The 18,810-nt window shown below is 34.8% G+C and overlaps 2 protein-coding genes across 4 annotated transcripts; both read right to left on the reverse strand.

Moving 5' to 3' along the window:
- Positions 1-793: 793 nt before the first annotated feature.
- Positions 794-8,852, reverse strand: ftr67 (finTRIM family, member 67). The gene is made up of 7 exons (XM_077222026.1): positions 8,171-8,852; positions 7,995-8,090; positions 5,325-5,558; positions 3,280-3,433; positions 3,097-3,156; positions 2,064-2,150; positions 794-1,893 (listed from the first exon to the last, which is right to left on the reverse strand). Exons 1-7 carry the CDS (start codon positions 8,765-8,767, stop codon positions 1,838-1,840), a joined length of 1,284 nt encoding a protein of 427 aa, XP_077078141.1. The 5' UTR covers positions 8,768-8,852; the 3' UTR covers positions 794-1,837.
- Positions 8,853-9,774: 922 nt separating this feature from the next.
- Positions 9,775-15,587, reverse strand: LOC143731088 (protein THEM6). 3 transcript variants are annotated; one of them, XM_077221750.1, is made up of 3 exons: positions 15,467-15,587; positions 11,706-12,210; positions 9,775-10,714 (listed from the first exon to the last, which is right to left on the reverse strand). In XM_077221750.1, exons 1-3 carry the CDS (start codon positions 15,553-15,555, stop codon positions 10,607-10,609), a joined length of 702 nt encoding a protein of 233 aa, XP_077077865.1. In that variant the 5' UTR covers positions 15,556-15,587; the 3' UTR covers positions 9,775-10,606. The 3 variants fall into 3 exon arrangements, with proteins under 3 accessions (XP_077077865.1, XP_077077867.1, XP_077077866.1); XM_077221752.1 differs by lacking the exon at positions 15,467-15,587 and adding an exon at positions 12,656-12,709; XM_077221751.1 differs by lacking the exon at positions 15,467-15,587 and adding an exon at positions 12,516-12,664.
- Between the last annotated feature and the right edge of the window lie 3,223 nt (positions 15,588-18,810).

Genomic DNA, 18,810 nt, shown 5'->3' on the forward strand with positions numbered 1-18,810 from the left:
ACAGTAGAAGCTTATCAGGTTTCAGTCCGAAACAGCCTGAAGCGGCCAATCACACACAAGCACAGGAAAGGGACACTTCTTTGCTTTTATGCAAATCGAGGTTCCAGGTGGGTAAACTTGCTTTACATGCAACACACATACATTATATTTTGTGATCTCCTCCATCATTTTGAGAAACACATTGTGGGTTTTAAGCATTTAGGGAAAAAAAGAGGAAAGTCCCTGCTTTCTATTGATATAAGTATTGTTTCTCATTATTTAAACAGTGATTGTCATAAAACACGTTTGCGAGAAAGGATTCCATAAATTTCTAAACATATCTTCTTCAGTCTGCAGTTTCATTGTTCCCAAACATTTTCATGCTAAGACCCACCAAAAACATTTTAGATTCTTAGTTTCTAATTTTAAGCATTTAAAAATAAGTATTATGTTTAAAAGATCTTCAGGATAATGTGTTAAACGCGTATCATCAATATAGAGATTACTACGTTTTACATATAAAACAAGTTTATTTACAATAGAAGCTGTTCATTTTAAAGCAAATGCAAAGCTCATGTGACAGACCTAGATTATAAAATCCAGCTTCATAATTACAGGCAGTCTCTTTTTCACGAGCAGATTTATCTTCCTTTTAATGCAGATTTTGCAACTCTGTTTGCCAATCCAGATGTTCAGATAATGGGTTCCTTGAATTTATTAGAATTTATTATTTTAGAGAGAGAGAGAGAGCGAGAGAGAGAGAGAGAGAGAGATTTTCAATTGGTTCCACACTAAAATCCCAGAGCCATCAAACTACTTGTAAGAAACTTTATTTTTTATGATTTGTTTTTACCATAATTTTAAAAATACTTGCAATTAAACCGTGTTTAATACACAGAAATACAGACGTATGAAGCTAAAATAACACTTCTATGAATATAGACGACATCAGTTGATAAACACTGATAAATTACACCAATAAAGCACTCTATATAATGTGTATGATTAATACTTAAGAAAATACTATAATCATAGCTTAGTCAACAGGTAATTAGTTTAAAGTGGACCTATTATGCTCTTTTACATGTTCAACTTTCTTTGATCTGTAATGTTGCTGTTTGAGCATGAAAATGGTCTGCAAAGTTACAAAGCACAGTTATTCTCTATATCAGTGTCACTGTTTCTGAACTCCCTGAAACGCCTCAGGGAACGAACACGTCACTATATTCCTCATTTACATAATTCCCACCCAAGGCATACACAGGATAAAGGGACGAGGCCTCGTTTAGTTAGTTATTAGTGTGTTAAAACTCACGGTTTTGGTAAGGGGCGGGACATTTCCGAAACACGCTCAAAGTGCTTGACCAATCACAACACACTGGTCAAGCCAACCAATCAGAGCACAGTGTGCTTTTCAGAAGAAGGGGCTTCATACAGACAGGAACTAAACAGAGCGTTACTCACAGACTGGGAAGAAAGGAGCTGCAACAATATCAAATATGTGAAAATTACGTTTTTTTAACATTCAAGCATGAAAACGTCAGAAACAAGACTTTGTAAAAGAGCATAATATGGCCTCAATAAAAGTTTGGAACACACAATATTCAAACTTTCACTCCAAGGACATCTGTAATTATAAGATATACAGTTTAACATTCTGTAAGTTAAAAGTTTATACCATTTAGACTTGGACAGTAGACACTGAAACGCATCTGCATTTACATTTCCATCTTATTTAGTAATAAGAGTTTGTGGTTTCATTTTTTACCATGAAAATGTACATATTCCAAACCACTATGACAAACCAACTTTGGCCTCTTTAACTTCTACTCAGGCGTTTCTCAGGCTGCACTTAAGGCTACCTTCGTCTCCTACGTGGCTGTAGTCTCTGACGAGGACCTTGTGTTCTCGATCCTGAAGAGGAAAGAGAAGATGAGAAGACAATGACTTACCGTACACAGAAAAAACGAGGTCTTGATTTACCGTACACAGAAACAAACAGGTCAAAGATGATACCATGCTCACAGCTTAATCTCTTCATGTCTCAGGTCAACACTAGTAAAAAATATATTCCTGATACTCACCGAATGAAGAGAATGGAAACACACCCATTGTCGGGACACTGACGGTAAAAGGGATCTGTATAGGCTGGCCAAACAACGGTGCTGAAGCTATGAAATAAAAAGCACGGTAAGATTTTTCACATGTAGTTGACACATGAAATTAATGAAGTATTTACAATATTTAATTATATTAAAATGAAACATCCTCTAAAGTTTTTGATTATTAAGCTCTGTTCCAAACCCTACTGAGCTGCATACCATTAGCATTGTAAGTCATAATGTACACTACCAAGTAAAAGTTTGGCATCACTGAAGTTTTTTGTTTTGTTTTAAAGAAACAATGATACTTTTTTTAAGCAAAGATGCATTAAATTGATCAAAAATGACAGTTATAATGTAACAACAAATTATATATTTTTATTTATCAAAGAATCCATGCATCACGGTTACCAAAAAAGAACTGTTTTCAACATTGATAATTATAAGAAATGTTTCTTGAGCAGCAAATCAGCATATTAAAATGATTTCTGAAGGAACATGTGACACTAAAAAACTGGAGTAATAATGCTCAAAATTCAGTACATAAATTACATTTGACAATATATTCAAATAGAAAGCTGTTATTTTAAATTGTAATAATATTTCACAATATTACTGTTTTTACTGTTCTATTTTTATTTAATTGAAATCTAAAAAGTATAGATAACAATAATAAAATCTAATTAAAATATACAATAAGAACTTTGACTTACTGTATATTTTAATTAGATTGTACTATTGTATTTGTATTTTTTATGCATATTACAATTTTACATTAGTAGTTTAACAACGAGCTAATGCCCGATTCTGTTGGAATCAATTGATAGTTCTTTATATAAAAATAAATGTTCTTAATTGGTATTGATGTTTTCAGGAACCAAAAGGTTCTTCATAGTGGAAAAATAGTAAACAGCAGGCATCAAAGCAGCTCACTAGGTTTTAGTACAGATTCTATAAGCAGAAGCTTTTGTCTAGACTTCATTTAAGGCAATTGTTTAATTGTATGGACTCTTACCTTCATTTGGCTCTGAATCGGTCTTTTTTTTAGTGCTCTGAATAACAGTAACATCACTCACTGCAAACCGGAACAGGAGTGTTAGATTGAGCATTAAGAATAATTTCACAATACAGTGAAATATTGATTTAGTTCTAAACGGCTTGAAATGTAGCATTTAAAACACAATGCAAGGCTGTTTACCTTTCTCTGAGATATTGACAAATCCCCCCTGGCAGACGTCCTCGAGGAGAGCCTGAAACTCTGTCACCACCGCCATCACTGTTCCAAAGTTTGGGTCACAGGTAATGTTTGGCAAGTCAACAGGAACAGGCTGAGCACACAGAGACTTGCAGTTCTGAATAAGAACAATGGAAGAAAAAGAAAAAAAGATGGCAACTATGTTAGCCATAGGCAGCGGTTTGACTTTAAGCTAGTGGGAATCAAAAACTGTACGCAACCCAAATCCAATTCCTGACATGGATTTCAGTTCAAAAAGGCTAGTTTTCATCTCAGCACACCATGACAGATTAAAGCACAGACTGATGCAATCTCAATCCTGTGTCTCTCTTTGAGTCCTTTGAAGTTTTCAATAAAGGTTCACCATCTGAAACTCAATGAAAACCAGGAATACCAAACAGTCCAAAGGACAATTCCGTATGCTCACATTTGATGGAATTGGTCACCCAAATTTCAGTCACCATGAAATCCAAATTGTCAATTATCTCTTTTGTTTATTTATGTTTCAGTGCTTATTGTAAATTACATATCCGTGCACTTTTTTGTAGGTGTTTTTTCCCCCATATATGATATTTCATAGTATTTTAAATTAAAGGTGGGGGGGGGGGGGGGTTACAATGAGGCGAAATAATATATATTTTAATTATTAATATTATTATTTCACTGTAATGCTAAATCTCTGTAAGACAATTACTTTATCAATTAATAAAAAAAATAATATTGTCGATGTCGGGGAGAAACCTCATATCTCCATTTTAATTTTATTTTTTCAGAAATCATTACTGGTCTCCCATTGTCTGTCTGTTGTTTTTGCAAATATTTAACCAATGAAAAGTATTAAAAAGAACTTGTGACAAAATCTCGTACCTCCATTGGCTCCTCTAACTGTCAGTCAAACCTCATAACTCCACCCCCCTCAAAAGTGAATGAAGTGTCGCACGCAGTTTGGTCAGACTCTGCTTGTTTGCAATGCAAGGGTAAATAAAGAACTGGTTCTTTGAACAAGTATTCTGTGACAACTTATTTATATTATGTGATTTTTTTATGTTGTGTACATTTTGGGACTTTCTATTTAGTAAAAAATTTTATTTATTTTTTATTTTGCCTATGTCATTATATAAGGTAAATCTGGCCCTGGTCACAAAAAGGAAGACAAGACTAATTGCAACTGTTTCATGACAACTTCAATCCTAAAGAAAACAGTATTTGGAAGTGCAAAAGTATGGAAGCTTGTTCCTGCCACGGAATAATACAAGTTCAAGATAATTGCGACTTTTCATCTCACAATTTTGACTTTATTTCTCACAATATATATGACACCACATATATATGAGTTTATACATCGCAAATTTAAGGGTAACATCTAATTCAACTTTTTTTCTCAGAATTGCGAGTTAAGTTAATGACTTTATTTTATCACAATTCCGAGTTTTTTTGTGAGAAATAAAGACCCAACTTTGAGTAAACTGAGTATTTTTCTAAAATAAGAAAAAAAAGTCTGAAATCTGAAAATAAAAAAGTCACAATTACGTTTGTTTATGTTTTTATTCTGAGGCAGAAACAGGCTTCCATACAAAATAGATTTAGGAGCTACAGATTAATATGGAACACAAAATGATTCAGACGGCATACTTTTATGGTGCCTTTTTGACTTTAAAAAGCTTCCGGCTACTATATGCTTTCATTATAAGGAAAAAGCAGCTCATATATTCTGCCAAATATCTTCTTTTGTTGCATCAACTCACACAGGCTTGAAACAACATACAGGTGAAGAAAATTCCAATTTTCATCTTTTGGTGAACTGTTCATGAGAACGTGAAAAATCAGAACCTGAAAAATCAAATCAAAACAATAAAACTTTACTATGGAGTAGTAAGTGAGTGTTGCTTAGTGGTTAAAGACACTGATTAGTTTGAAAATGTGCTTCATGAACTAACCACCATTGTGTGCTTGGATAAGGCACTTAACTTTGGATAAGAAAGCAATTTGTGAATAACCAGCAGCATTACCTGAAGGAAGGCGATATGGTCCTCTGTTTGCGAGAGCTCTCCTAATTCACGGTGTCTTTTCTTCAGCTCTGTTATCTCCTGCTCCAGTTGTTGAAGAAGCGCTTCAGCCTGGCTCACTGCCGCCCTCTCCTGACCCCGGATCAGCTCCTTCACTTCAGCGCGCCGTCGCTCTATAGAGCACACCAGCTCTGTGAAGATGCGCTCGCTCTCCTCGAGGGCTGACTGTGCGGAGAGCTGACGGGAGACAAAAGCAAAATCAGAACGGCTTTAACGTCAAGCCGTGGAACACAGGATTTTTATTGCTCTTTTGAAGTGAGAGTTTGATGTACTATGTAGACATACTGTTACTTTCAGAACTCCTTCCAACCAGAACAGTCACTGAAACTTAAAGGGATAGTTCACCCAAAAATTAGTCCATGATTTACTCACCCTCAAGTCATCCTAGGCGTATATGACCTTCTTCTTTCAGACGAATACAATCGGAGTTATATTAAAAAATGTCCTGGCTCTTCCAAGCTTTATAATGGCAGTGAATGGCTGTTTCTGTTTTGAAGTCCATAAAAGTGCATCCATCCACAAAAGTGCTCCACACGGCTCTGGCGGGATAATAAAGGCCTTCTGAAGTGAAATCCATATTTAAAACTTTTTAATAAAAGTAAAATAACTACCTTCCGGCCAAACGAACCTGGATTTCACTTAAGTCTAAAGCGCAACTTCTGTGAGTAATGAGACGTAATGCTGATATTTACTCTACGCCATGACATACTGCGCTACTTTTGACGTCATGAGTTGAGTAAGTTGCGCTTTAGGCATAACACTGCATTTGTTCGTTTGGCCAGAAGCTAGAATTTTACTTTGTAACATGTTAAATATGAATATTTTTCTTAGACTAACGCATCGCTACACTTTAGAAGGCCTTTATTAACTCGCCAGAGCCACGCGGAGCACTTTTATGATGGATGGATGCACTTTTATGGACTTCAAAAAATGCACAGCCATTCACTGCCATTATAAAGCTTGGACTTATCTTTTTTTAATCCAGAAAAAAATGTCAAAAATGCCACAAAAAAAGCCAGAACATTTTTTAATATAACTCCTCCGATTGTATTCGTCTGAAGAATGTCATATACATCTAGGATGACTTGAGGGTGAGTAAATCATGGGCTAATTTAAATTTTTGGGTGAACTATCTCTTTAAGAGCAAAAAATTCAGAAAACTTTATTCGTCTTTATACGGCCTTGGATTTGAGGCCTGTGTCATAGTCAAAGACGTAACAGATACTCGGAGGATGAGTGTATTGACATTTTTGTGAAAAAACAGAACTAATAAAAACAAGTTGAAAACAATTTGAGCGTGTTAAATGTATATTTTAATACATTCAGCATTTTATTTGTTTCAGTCATGGACTGCCTGGTTCATGGGCTAATGGGTCTTGGTCTGGATCTGCGGATTAAAGGGGTTTCCTCTGGATCTGAATCTTTTAGTTAAGTCTTAGGCAGTCTAGTCTAGGGCTGTGTCTGAAATCGACCCCTATACCCTTAAATAGGGCACCATGTGAGGGGACAGCCATTTGTAGTGGTGTCTGAAACCATAGTGGACATTATCGAAGTGCACTCATTCAATCCCATAATGCACCACAATAACGAATACAACCAATGTACGCTCAACAGCTAGAGAATACCCATAATGCACTGTGAGAGTGGAGCGCTGAGTGAATTCCCACGTCTGACCAGAAGATGGCGGCTGCAACTGAAACATTCATCCATCCATTTTCCAAACCGCTCTCCAATGTGGCTACAGCGTAAATTCCTTTTTAATAGATTATTAAAATGTTTTTATTAAAATTAAGCTAGTTTCCATGACAGGGTTTAAGAAAAATATGTTCATCTTATTTTCATTTGTTCTTTCATTTGAGATATTGACATTACTGTGATTTAAATTATTTGCAAGAGCTTTAAAATAATAAAGTATAAAACAAATTGTGTCCACTTTTTGTGAAAAAGTAATAATCATTTTGTTTTATTTTGCCTCGATATAGGTTTATTTTTGTACTTGAGCAATAATATACATGTCTTACCAAAAATACAGTTAATATTGTTACAATTTAAAATAACTATATATTATGAATATTTCTATAATATATTATAAATACAACTGGTGTATTTTCAGCATCATTACTCCAGTCTTTGCTGTCACATGATCCTTCAGAAATCATTCTTATATGCTGATTTGCTGCTCAAGAAACATTTCTGATTATCATCAATATTGAAAACGTGTGCTGTTGAGATTTGTGCTGCTTTATATTTTTGTTGAAATTGGGATTTTTTCCCAAGATTCCTCGATGAATAGGAAGTTCAAAAGAACATCATTTATTTGAACTAGAAATCGTTTGTAACATTGTCATTTTTTATCAGTTTAATGCATCCTTGCTGTATTCATTTCTTTAATAAAATAATCTTACTGATCCCAAACGGTAGTGTACATAAAGCTATAAAATGAACTATAAAATACATTAGACTTTCCTCTCACAATGAAAATTTAATATATAAAATAAACTAGACAGTTGTGTTATTTGCCCCTAATGAATCAACTATATTTAAAAAGCTAGCGGTTTCCACGGATTGAGCTCCTTCAGTGAAGTTTGTGTTGGGAAAACAGAAAGCACTCACCGTGAGCGTCTGTGTAGCCTGTCTCAGGTCTGACAGCTCCTTCTCTCTCTCCTGAATCCTCTGCTGGGAAATCATCTGCATCTCCGCCAGAGCATTCTGGGAAGAAAAACACAGGTTACATAATAGTTTGTTCTGACTCGTAAAAATCCCACTCTAGAAATTCTCTATGATTTTACCTTTTTCTCATTCATCTCTGCTGTAGCTAGAACAGTGTCGTGTCCTTTGTGTTCATCCGTCAAACAAAGGTAACAAATACATTGCTGATCTGTGCGGCAAAACACCTCTAGTAGTTTATCATGCCGAGAGCAGAGCTGTTCTTGTATCTTCTTTGAAGGAGAAACCAGCTTGTGTTTCTGAAAGGCAGGAGACTCGAAGTGAGGTTGAAGGTGAGTCTCGCAGTAAGACGCCAGACAGACCAGGCAGGATTTAAAGGCTTTGTTTTTCTTCCCAGAGCACACATCACACTCAACATCTCCAGCTTCAGCTTGGGTGGGATCAGTCGGGGTCGGCCCAGCATGCAGTCCTGTCTTCTTCAGTTTCTCCACCACATCAGCCAGCATTGTGTTCCTGCCCAGCAAAGGTCTGGGAGCGAAGCTCTGCCTGCATTGAGGACAGCCATAGATCCCCAGATAGTCGTCCTGGTCCCAGTAGCCTTTAATGCAGCCTTTACAATAGCTGTGTCCACATGGAATAGTCACAGGATCCTTTAAGACATCCAGGCATATAGAACAGTTGAACTGGTCATGCTCCAGGAAAACCCCAGCTTGCGCCATTTTGAAAGGATCCTTGCCGTCCAGCTCCAGTAGCAGAAGGCAAGCTTTGTTTATGCAGGAAGTGAGTCATGTGACCAGAGTCTGACAGGAGGGGGAGGGACGGAACAGCTGCTCTCACAACAACTGAGCATGTCAGAAAACACAGTGTTCAGCTCTGTTACGAATTAGGTGAATCTCACAAAAATGAGTCACGGTCATAATGCCACCCTACAAATCAGCAAATATAAAAATTATTTATGCATTTATATCTGAACATAAAATACATTTTAATATATATTTTATATTCAGATATAATTGTATTTATAATACAAAATATAAATATGTTATGATTATATAAAAACATTTATAAAATGTTTTACACCTTTCTATTTATTTTACCCTTTTTTTCTTTCATATATATAAAGAGAAAAAGGTAAAAAATGTAATTACCTCCAAAAATGTATTAACTATTTAAAAAGTAAATTAATTAAATTATATATAATTATTCCAATATATATATATATATATATATATATATATATATGAGAAAAAGAAGGTAACACAAATAAATAAAAAGGTATAAAAACATTTTAAAAATATAAAAAACTATTTTAAAAGCCTGCTTTTAGGATCATATATTAAAATTTAATATCTTATATTTTTATTTAATATACAATGCAAGGTCCACAAAGAAAATAATATAATTTAAATTTGGAAAAACTAAATTATTAAAAATGTTGAAGTAAAACAAAGAAACATCATATAGTTACAGTGCATCGTAAAACTAATACAAAATATTTCCGATTGTTCAGAGTTCTCTGGTCAGATAAAACTAAATAAGTAACACTGATTAGAAAAACTCCTTATACACAATTTGTCAAGTTTTCTTGCTTACACTGAAGCATAAGATGCTCTCTGGAACATCTCAAATCATACTGGAGAACATGATCATCAGGCTTTATTCATATTAGCTCTAGTGCTGCTGCCATTCCGTCAAAATAGGTGAAAAATAAGCAAATGCTGAGACATTCTGAAATTCATGTACATTTTTAATTCAACTTTCCACTTTGAGAGTGTAACACGACACTAGATGGCAGCAGTGCTGCTTTCACTTGATACAGATACATGAACAGTGTTTATAAGCAAATGCTTCCAAAAACTTAGAAACATATACAAACAATATTTATGATGCAGTATTTTATTTCATATTGCAAGTCTTCAGGTTTCATTACAGGTGGTTAAATAACTTTACATAAAGACTCTTCTTAAATAAATTATGCAAATCTCAGATTTTTTTACTTGAATAAATACATGTTCCCTTTTCACAAATAATAATAATAAACCATTTCAGTTTCAAATAGATAAACTATATTAACATATCTGACCGGCACAACAAATCGTGATATGATAAAACAACACGCTCAGATCTCATTTACCCTTTCGACTATTAAAATATTCAGTGCAAATCCTTTTAAAGTGATTTTCGTTACGTTCATGTGCGTATTTGGTCATGGGAGCGTTCAATAGCTCCAAGCATTCAAGTTTTTTCAACATTCGTTCATGCGTTCTCTTTGTCAACAGAGAAACATGCTTTGCGTTTTGTACGTTTCATTCCTTGCAGCTTCTGGAGTGGATTTTGTAAATACAATAATGAGAGTACAATACTTCTGAACTAAAATAAACTCTACAAAGGGCTGGTATGATAGAGTAAACACTGAAGCTTCCAACACAGGTTCTGGACCAGAAAACCCTTTTGTAATTTTAAAACTGACATTTAAAGATAAGCTACATGATTCAAGGTTAGCATCACGGGAAACTTACATGCACAAGGAAGGCTTACGGTAAGAGTTTTAGATATGATCATTTGGTCTTCTCATCTAGTCCACTCTCAGCTCTCAGAGCCTGACTGCTAGCAGAGATGAATCTAATCCAGTGCTGAAGATCCTCTGAAATGTCAGGGCAGTCCACCTTAAAATTAGAGACATATGCGTTCTAGGTTAGTCAAACAGGAACATACTTCAAAGAAAATTAACATGGTATTACCACGGTACTGTATATGTCCAACATTACTGTATGCTCTAATTTCAAACTGGGACTGGGACCGCCAGGGGGCCGCTAGGGATCCGTGAAAAAGTTGAGAAATAAAACATTTTATTAAAATAAAATAATTGTATATCAACTAAATAAACATTATTTTTTACAAGTAATAATAATAAAGTAAAAAAAAATATACATTTGAAATAAACAACTAACAGTACAGTACTATAGGGATAAGGTAAAACGGTAACAAAAAAGGTAACACTTTACAATAAGGTTCATTAGTAAATGTATTAACTAACATGAACTAACAAGGAGCAATACATTTGTTACAGTATTTATTAATCTTTGTTAAAATTAGTTAATAAAAAAACAGCTGTTCATTGTTTGTTTGTGTTAGTCCACAGTGTGTTAACTAATGTTAACAAATACAACAGTTGGTTTTAATAACATATTAATAAATGTTGAAATTAATATTAACTAAGATTAATAAATGCTGAAGAAGTATTGTTCCTTTTTAGTTCATGTTAAATAAGGTAGTTAGCTAATGTTAACTAATGAACCTTACTGAAAAGCTTACCGTTTTTTATTTTTGTTTGTTTGTTTGTTGGTTTTGGTTAGGTCATGGTCATGCAGAATAAGGCATTAATATGTGCTTTATACGTACTAATAAACAGCCAATATCCTATGCTAATAATCAACTAGATAATAGTGAGAATTCAACCCTAAACTAAAGTGCTACCAAATAAAGTGTAACCATAATGTTATTCTATTAAGGTATAAATTGGGTCTTTATACATAAAAACATATAACTGTCTTTTAAATGGAAGGATGGGGTCCCTAACCCGAAAACAGGTCCAGTGTCTTTTAAAAGATCAAAAACAACTGCTTTAATGCACAACAATGTTAGAAAAATGCATACCCCCCTCTTGCAAAGGAAATCCAAGATCTTCTGTGGATTTCCGCGAATCACGTTCTGTCGGCACAGCATGACCGCAGAAATAAACCCGTCTGACTTGGACACGAATCTCTGCTCTATGTAGAAGGACTTCTCGTCCCACGACACGATGCGGGTGCGCAGCTCGAACGCCTCGCCGAGGGCCAGCGAGCGTCTGTAGCGGATGGTTGTGGCCCCGACCACCATGGTGGCGTTGAGTGCGCGTGCGGCCCCGAAGAGCCCGTTCCGGGTGCAGTGCGCAAAGCGGGCGAAGTCGCACTCGCGCAGATAGCGGGCGTTATTCATGTGACACATGAAGTCCAGGTCGTGAGGCAGAACCCGTCCGTGAACGACCTGCTCGGCCAGAACATCTCGAACCGGACCCTGGAACCAGCACTTGATCGCCATCCACGAGCCTCTCAGGAAGTACCACACATCAAAACTGCCGAACAGAACCAGAGACCCGGACAGAATCCACAGCAGCATGATTCTGTTACACAGTGAAGATTATTAATTATTCACATCATGAATAATTCACTAACGTCAGATGGAGATACGGAACTGGGTTAATTAATTTTTTTTTTTTTTTTACATTTAGGCTAACGTTACTCTGATAGTAAAGAAAAAGCGATACTGACATGCTTCAGATGCTACAAAATACGACGCAAGACATTATTAGGTCATTATTCAAATGTTAATGTAATAGTTCCTGTTAGAATATATGTAACATTCACTCATTCATTTCGGAAATGAATGAAAAATCTACATTTAGATTAAATATCAAAACGTACATACAGAATATTGACCATATCGTGCAACGAAACCTATCCCAGGTCTACTGGCTTGCGTTTAAATACATATACATTGATGAATAAGGTGCATTTATCAATGTTTATAAGCATAATCTTGTCAAAGATGATATTCTTGATACTCACGCGATGGACACCAAAAAACCGGCTTCACGCACTTCCGCAATGACAGATACTTCGCTGATTGGTTTATTGAGATAACGTGACTACGCAATAGGCCGCACTACATGACGCCAGATTTCTATCAGCCCACTAGAAAATAGATTTCCAAGACAAAACTAAAATATTAAAATAGATAATCATAAAAGATAATTAAAATAGTTTCACACTGAAATGTGTATTAAGACAGTTAAAATACATAGAGAAATAATTATCTCAGAGTAACAGGATTAGAACATATTTATGAAATAGTTGGTTTTATTTATTACATTTTAATTATTTTTAAGGAAAGACACCCCAGGTGAATAGGGTAAAAAAGACTTCTAGATATTAGCACACTTCCCTAGTTGATTGAATACATTAAGCATTGCAAACATGTTTTGTATTACAAGATTTCTGAAAAGTTCCGTTTAAATATGCAAATGAGGCATTATCTAATTAAATATGCAATAATTTTTTGCATACATGGATGAAGTCAGGTTCAAAATTCGTTTAATTTTTTGACATATTAGGTTTTTACAAAAGGGATTTTGGATTTCTCCTTTTACCAATACTGTAATTTTCACCATTTGTTTAGGAATTAAATGTATAAAATTACGCAAATTACATATGAACAATCCACTCTGTAAAAAACTTCAGGATATGAATAAAACTAAAGTCTGGTGTATGTAAGTGCTGCTAAAGTGGAGACTTCTGGCTTAATACAGGAGAAAAACACATTTTGAGAAAAAGCGGCTATTATTGAAACTGTAATTCAAAACTACAGACGCAAATAGATAAAGTGCTATAAAATATACACTTAATATTGTATTTTCAATGTTTTCTTTCCACTAATCTGAAAAAAAAAAACTTTTTGAAAAGCTAAAAAGCCCAAAACCTCAAAATGAACATAGGCATGAAAAAAAGTGCTTTTGTGTCTCACCTTAAATAGTATTTGTTTCCACTCCAGTCCAGTTGGTGGCGTTAATAGACCGTGAAATACACCAGAAAATATTATTCATCCATTGTTTTTAAGAATTTATTTTTTAGATATTCACAATCTTCCGGCTTGCATGAGACAAAATGTGGCACAATGAGGCTTTTAGATTACAGAAGAACTCACATTTTTATTTAGCATAGGAGTATCCAAACACCGGAGACATTAATGTATGTGCATCAGAACGTTCTTGTGTTTTTGTAAACCACTGAGTAAGAGTTCATTTAAGGCAGTGAGCCATCATTCGTTCTTTTTATTATCGAGCTGACATTCCCCCCTGAGGGCTTTACTGCTGGCCGAGATGAAATTGATCCAGTGCTGCAGGTCTTCAGGAAATTCTGGCACTTCAACCTAGAAAGTCAGATTATAAATGTCAGGCTTCAATGTTTTCAAAATGCGGGAATTCATATTCGATTGGAACAACATGAAGTAAACAATTCTCTGGTATTCCTCAATTAGGGGTGAGTCACACTCAAAAAAAAGATAGAAGTGTATCTTTTTTAATAAAATTAATGTACTTTTTTTGTTTCAATAATATTTATTCTTTAATAGTGCAATTTTTTTGGGGTGGATTTCATGGTACTAGATAATATTCACCTCTAATTATGCACCATTTATTTCTATATAAAAACAGTTCATATTTTCAATTAATACAATGTATATATAAGGCTGTATTTACAAAGAGTATTTGCAAATATAATTACTTATTTTTATTAAGTTTTGCATATATTTTAGATATTAACAAAGCCTATTTCATCAAGGCCGATTTGTAGATTGTACCCCAAAAATTGCTCTGTATTATTTAAGACCATTTAACTTTTTCTAATGAAAGTTTTTGTGTGTTTATATACAGTACCAAGTGCCACAAAAGTCAAAAAGTTTTAAATGATCCCAATGAAGGTCAAAATACAAAGCATGAAATAATTTAGTCTAAAATAGTCACCATGATTTTCCCAAGAAAGACATGTTCCTGTCTAAGGAACAACATTCCTGTCCAAAAATGTAGTCCTATCCCTCAGGATATAGTGATTTGGGGGCCCCAGAAAAAGAAATATAGGAATGGGGCCCTATAATTTTCACCCCAGTGCAGTTACAGTATTCACGTTAAAGCAGTATTAAAGTAGGTTGGACACTAGGTGGTGTTTTGGTGTTATTTTCATTGTAATTCTAAACTTTAAAACACATTTATTTTTATTTTAACTACCAATTTAAATGAAACTGAAAAAATAATGAAAAGGATATTATACATTTAAACACTTTCAACCAAAAATTAAGGACAAATGTCAGAGGTGTGCAAAGTAAATGCGCATGGATCCTCTACTTGGGTCCTTCACAGAAACGAGTGAGTGTCATTTTTTAAACAATAAAAATATAATACGCAATTTTGCACAGTATTTAGATTCAGATGCATGATATTTTCATTTGCTACAAGCAGGATACACAAGAAGCACGGTCAACATGGATGAACACGCATCTCGTATATAAAAAGCATGTCAGGGGGCCTTTGGTTCTTGGGGGCCCAAGGGGTCACCTACCTTTGCCTAATGGTTAAGTCCGCCACTGCTAACCCTATCCTTACCCATAACTTATCTCTAACATCAGAGGGAAATGGTAGATGAATAACACTGATGTAGAAGCACCAAAACCTGGTTATTAGTCTAAACTTGACATGAACTGTAAACCTGTCCCTAAAATCTGATTGGATGAATGAAATGTTGATCCAGGAACATGTTGTACTTGGTGAAATCACATTCACCGATGACCAACAGAGGGTTAAAAGGTTTAATAAATCTGCTGCTCACCTTTCTTTTGCACAGGTACTGCAGGATCTTGTCCGGGCTGCTGCGCAGGACATTCTGTTTGCAGAAAATAACAGCTGAGACCATCCCATCTTTACAAGACACAAAGCGCTGCTCCAGGTAAAATGACTTGTCGTCCCAGGTGATGATTCGACTGCGCAGCTCAAACGCCTCACCGACACACAGTGGGCGTCTGTAGCGGATCGTACTTGCCCCAACAACCATGGTGGCCCCTAGAGCTCTTACTGCCTTGAACACCCCATTGCGGGTGTATAAAGACAAACGGGCGAAGTCACACTCACGGAGGTAGCGGGCGTTGTTCATATGGCAAAGGTCAACATCATGGAGAAGGACTCGTCCGCCAGCGGTCTGCTCTCCTGTGATGTCAAATACAGGTGAGAGGAACCAGGCCCTGACCACCACAACCACTGCCCGTATATAATACCACACATCCACACTGCAGAATAGGAGAAGCAACACACACAGAATCCACAGCAGTGTGTCCTCCCTGCCATAGACAGAAGTCAAATTGAGGACAGAATACACAAGAGACATATTAAACATATGCGTGGGCAACTGACATGCCATATCAGTGATCTAACCTATTTTAAACAACAATTTTAATTTATTTTAGCATTAAAATTATTCTATTTTTTTATTACAATTGTATTTTGTTATTAAAAAGTTGCATGTTATTTGTCAGCATCCCACTGAGATGTCAGTACATTTCTTTCTATGCTGCATTTAAGACTGTTTGCACTCATCTTAAAGGGACAGTGCAGCCAAAAATGTAAATTCTGTCATCATTTACTCGCCGTCAAGTTGTTCCAAACCTGTACGAGTACCTTTCTTCTGTTGAACACAAAAGATGATATTTCTAACTTGAAGAATGTTTGTAAGCAGTTGACGGTAACCACTGACTTCCATAGTAGGAAAAAAAAATACAATGGAAGTCAATGGCTCCCGTCAACTGTCTGGTTAATACTAACATTCTTCAAAATACCATCTTTTGTGTTCAACAGAAACAAATTTTTTTATACAGGTTTGGAACAACCTGATGGTGAGTAAATTCTGACAGAATTTTTATTTTTGTGTGAACTATCCCTTTAAGATTCTGAGATTTTTTGCTATAAGCCTCATTCAAGTAGAACTAGTTAGGCTGGTTTGTGAAAATGTTTTAACGAAATTTTTATTTGCTTTTTAAACGCATTTCCAGTATCAGACACCAGAGAATGTATTTGTCGTAAAAAATAATAATATTTTGAGTAATGCATTGGTGAGAGAAACTGATTAAAATCCACATTGCCACTTCAATTTAAATTTAACCCTAACACTTTAACATAGGTGTTTTGTTTGAAAGAAACTACATCTATTTATTTGCCAGAATACTTGTGCTTTTGTGGTAACATTTTACAATAAGCCATTACATTTAATTAACTTCATTAGTTAACATGAACTAACAATAAAACATAGCTCTAAAAGGTTTATTAATCTTAGTTAATGTCTTAGTTAAGATCAAAAGTTGTACCTGTTAACAATAGACCTGAGCTAACATGAATTAACAAAGAAAAGCTCTATTTTTATAACTAACGTTAACAAAGGTTAAATAATACTGTAACACATATTGCTCATTGTATTTCATGCATTCATTATTTCATTTATTGTATGAACTAGCCTAGTATGCAGCACGTTCACATTATTTACAAAGTTGAAGGATCAGTTGTCATTTGAATAGAAACTGGTAAAGAAACTGTCAACTTTGTGCACTGTGTAAACCTTTGCGCAATCGATTACACATTTACAACCATAAAACTACTCGTTGGAAGTAAATGAACAGTAGCGAAAGTGTCAAACACAGCACTTACATGTCCACGCTGTTACACCAGCTGCTGCTTTACGTTCTTTACGTCTCCGGACTGAACGCTCGATGACACGCCCCCTAAATATGACGTAACGTGAAACTGTTCGGAAGGAGTTTGGTAGATGATTGGTAGATTGGAAAAGGGCCTGGCTTTTTACCTGGAACATATTGTATTTCCGATAAGGCATAGGAAATACATTTTAAAATTGTACATAAAATATTTGTAATAATTTAAATATTTGGACAAAAGCAATAAACAATTTTGGTCTGACAGGTTCTCACATATTTGATTCTTCCAATGTTACACTCCGTTTCAGTTTAAAAGACATAATGATAATAATAAAAATAGACCCCTGGAGTATATTGTTATTTTTTTAGTTTAGATGCCAAATTCTTCATTCATAAGCAGAAGTTTGCAAATGGTATTCCATCCTATCCCCACTTTGAAATGGAATTAAACTCACTTCTTAAATCTCCTTAAAACCCTAAGATTATGAAGAAATGTTCAAAGAAAATCTATGTATTTAGAAGCTTTGTATCAGTGTCTGTATGCATTAATACAATTGTAGTGTATGTGTCCCTGTCATGTTGTTTTGCAACGTTTTGGTTATGTTGTTTGTATAACTTTTAGAATTTATTTCAGGCAGAGAGGCAGAGAGTCTTTGGGCCAGTGTCTTTTGTAAGGGTGTGTGGTGTGTCTGCGTTGTTTTGTTTTGTTTGTCTTATACCAATTGTATAGTAACAATTATTATTCTGTATGTACTGTACAGGAATACTTTTGCTCTTGAATTATTTTGTTTGTATATTGTTTTTGTATGGCATTTTGTGTTGAATGTGAGGGGGTTTGGAATCATATAAGCATTTGCTTCATCCACCTCCTTTTCAAACCATGCACTTGTATAATTTGTCTGTTATGTAGCCTGTTATGTTGATTTGTGAGAAAACTTGAATGCAGGTTTGAAATAAACATTTGAAATTGAAATTGAAAAATTATTTTATTAATTTATTTGATAGGCTAAATTGTAATTATTTTCAATTTGTTGTAAGATGTGTTTGGTCATGTGTTAATCATGTAGAAATAATTTCTTTATTTTGTGTGTGTGTGTGTGTGTGTGTGTGTGTGTGTGTGTGTGTGTGTGTGTGTGTGTGTGTGTGTGTGTGTGTGTGTGTGTGTGTGTGTGTGTGTATTCCCTTGGCAACATTCTTATGTTGTTGTTATTCAAGCATTAATATTTTTTTTAAATTTAATTTAACTGTATTATGTATTTTCTTTTTCATTGATTTTCTTTAAATTTGTAATAGATTTATTTATAAAAAAAATAATGGTAGAAATGATCTGAACTATTTTCAATGTATTTATCCGAGTATTTTCAGTCTCAGAAATCTATTTTATTCTATTTTTATTTCATGCTTTTTCAGATAATGAATCAAATAGATTGTGGTATGTATTGTGGCTGGTTCCATTGCAACATTCTTGTCATTGTGG

This window comes from Siphateles boraxobius, unplaced genomic scaffold (genome assembly GCF_051911475.1).
Source record: "Siphateles boraxobius isolate OS27281-9 unplaced genomic scaffold, OSU_SipBor_1 86, whole genome shotgun sequence".
NCBI classification, from domain to species: Eukaryota; Metazoa; Chordata; class Actinopteri; order Cypriniformes; family Leuciscidae; genus Siphateles; species Siphateles boraxobius.

Coding starts and splice junctions, on each gene's coding strand:
- ftr67 (XM_077222026.1), bottom strand. CDS start 8,767: ATGGCGCAAGCTGGGGTTTTCCTGGAGCATGACCAGTTCAACTGTTCT. Junction 5,559..7,994: donor AGGCTACACAGACGCTCACG/GTGAGTGCTTTC, acceptor GTCTCCCGTCAG/CTCTCCGCACAGTCAGCCCT. Junction 3,434..5,324: donor ACCATATCGCCTTCCTTCAG/GTAATGCTGCTG, acceptor GTTCTTATTCAG/AACTGCAAGTCTCTGTGTGC.
- LOC143731088 (XM_077221750.1), bottom strand. CDS start 15,555: ATGGGATGGTCTCAGCTGTTATTTTCTGCAAACAGAATGTCCTGCGCA. Junction 12,211..15,466: donor AGTACCTGTGCAAAAGAAAG/GTGAGCAGCAGA, acceptor ACTGTGTAACAG/AATCATGCTGCTGTGGATTC. Junction 10,715..11,705: donor ATTTCCTTTGCAAGAGGGGG/GTATGCATTTTT, acceptor TCTAATTTTAAG/GTGGACTGCCCTGACATTTC.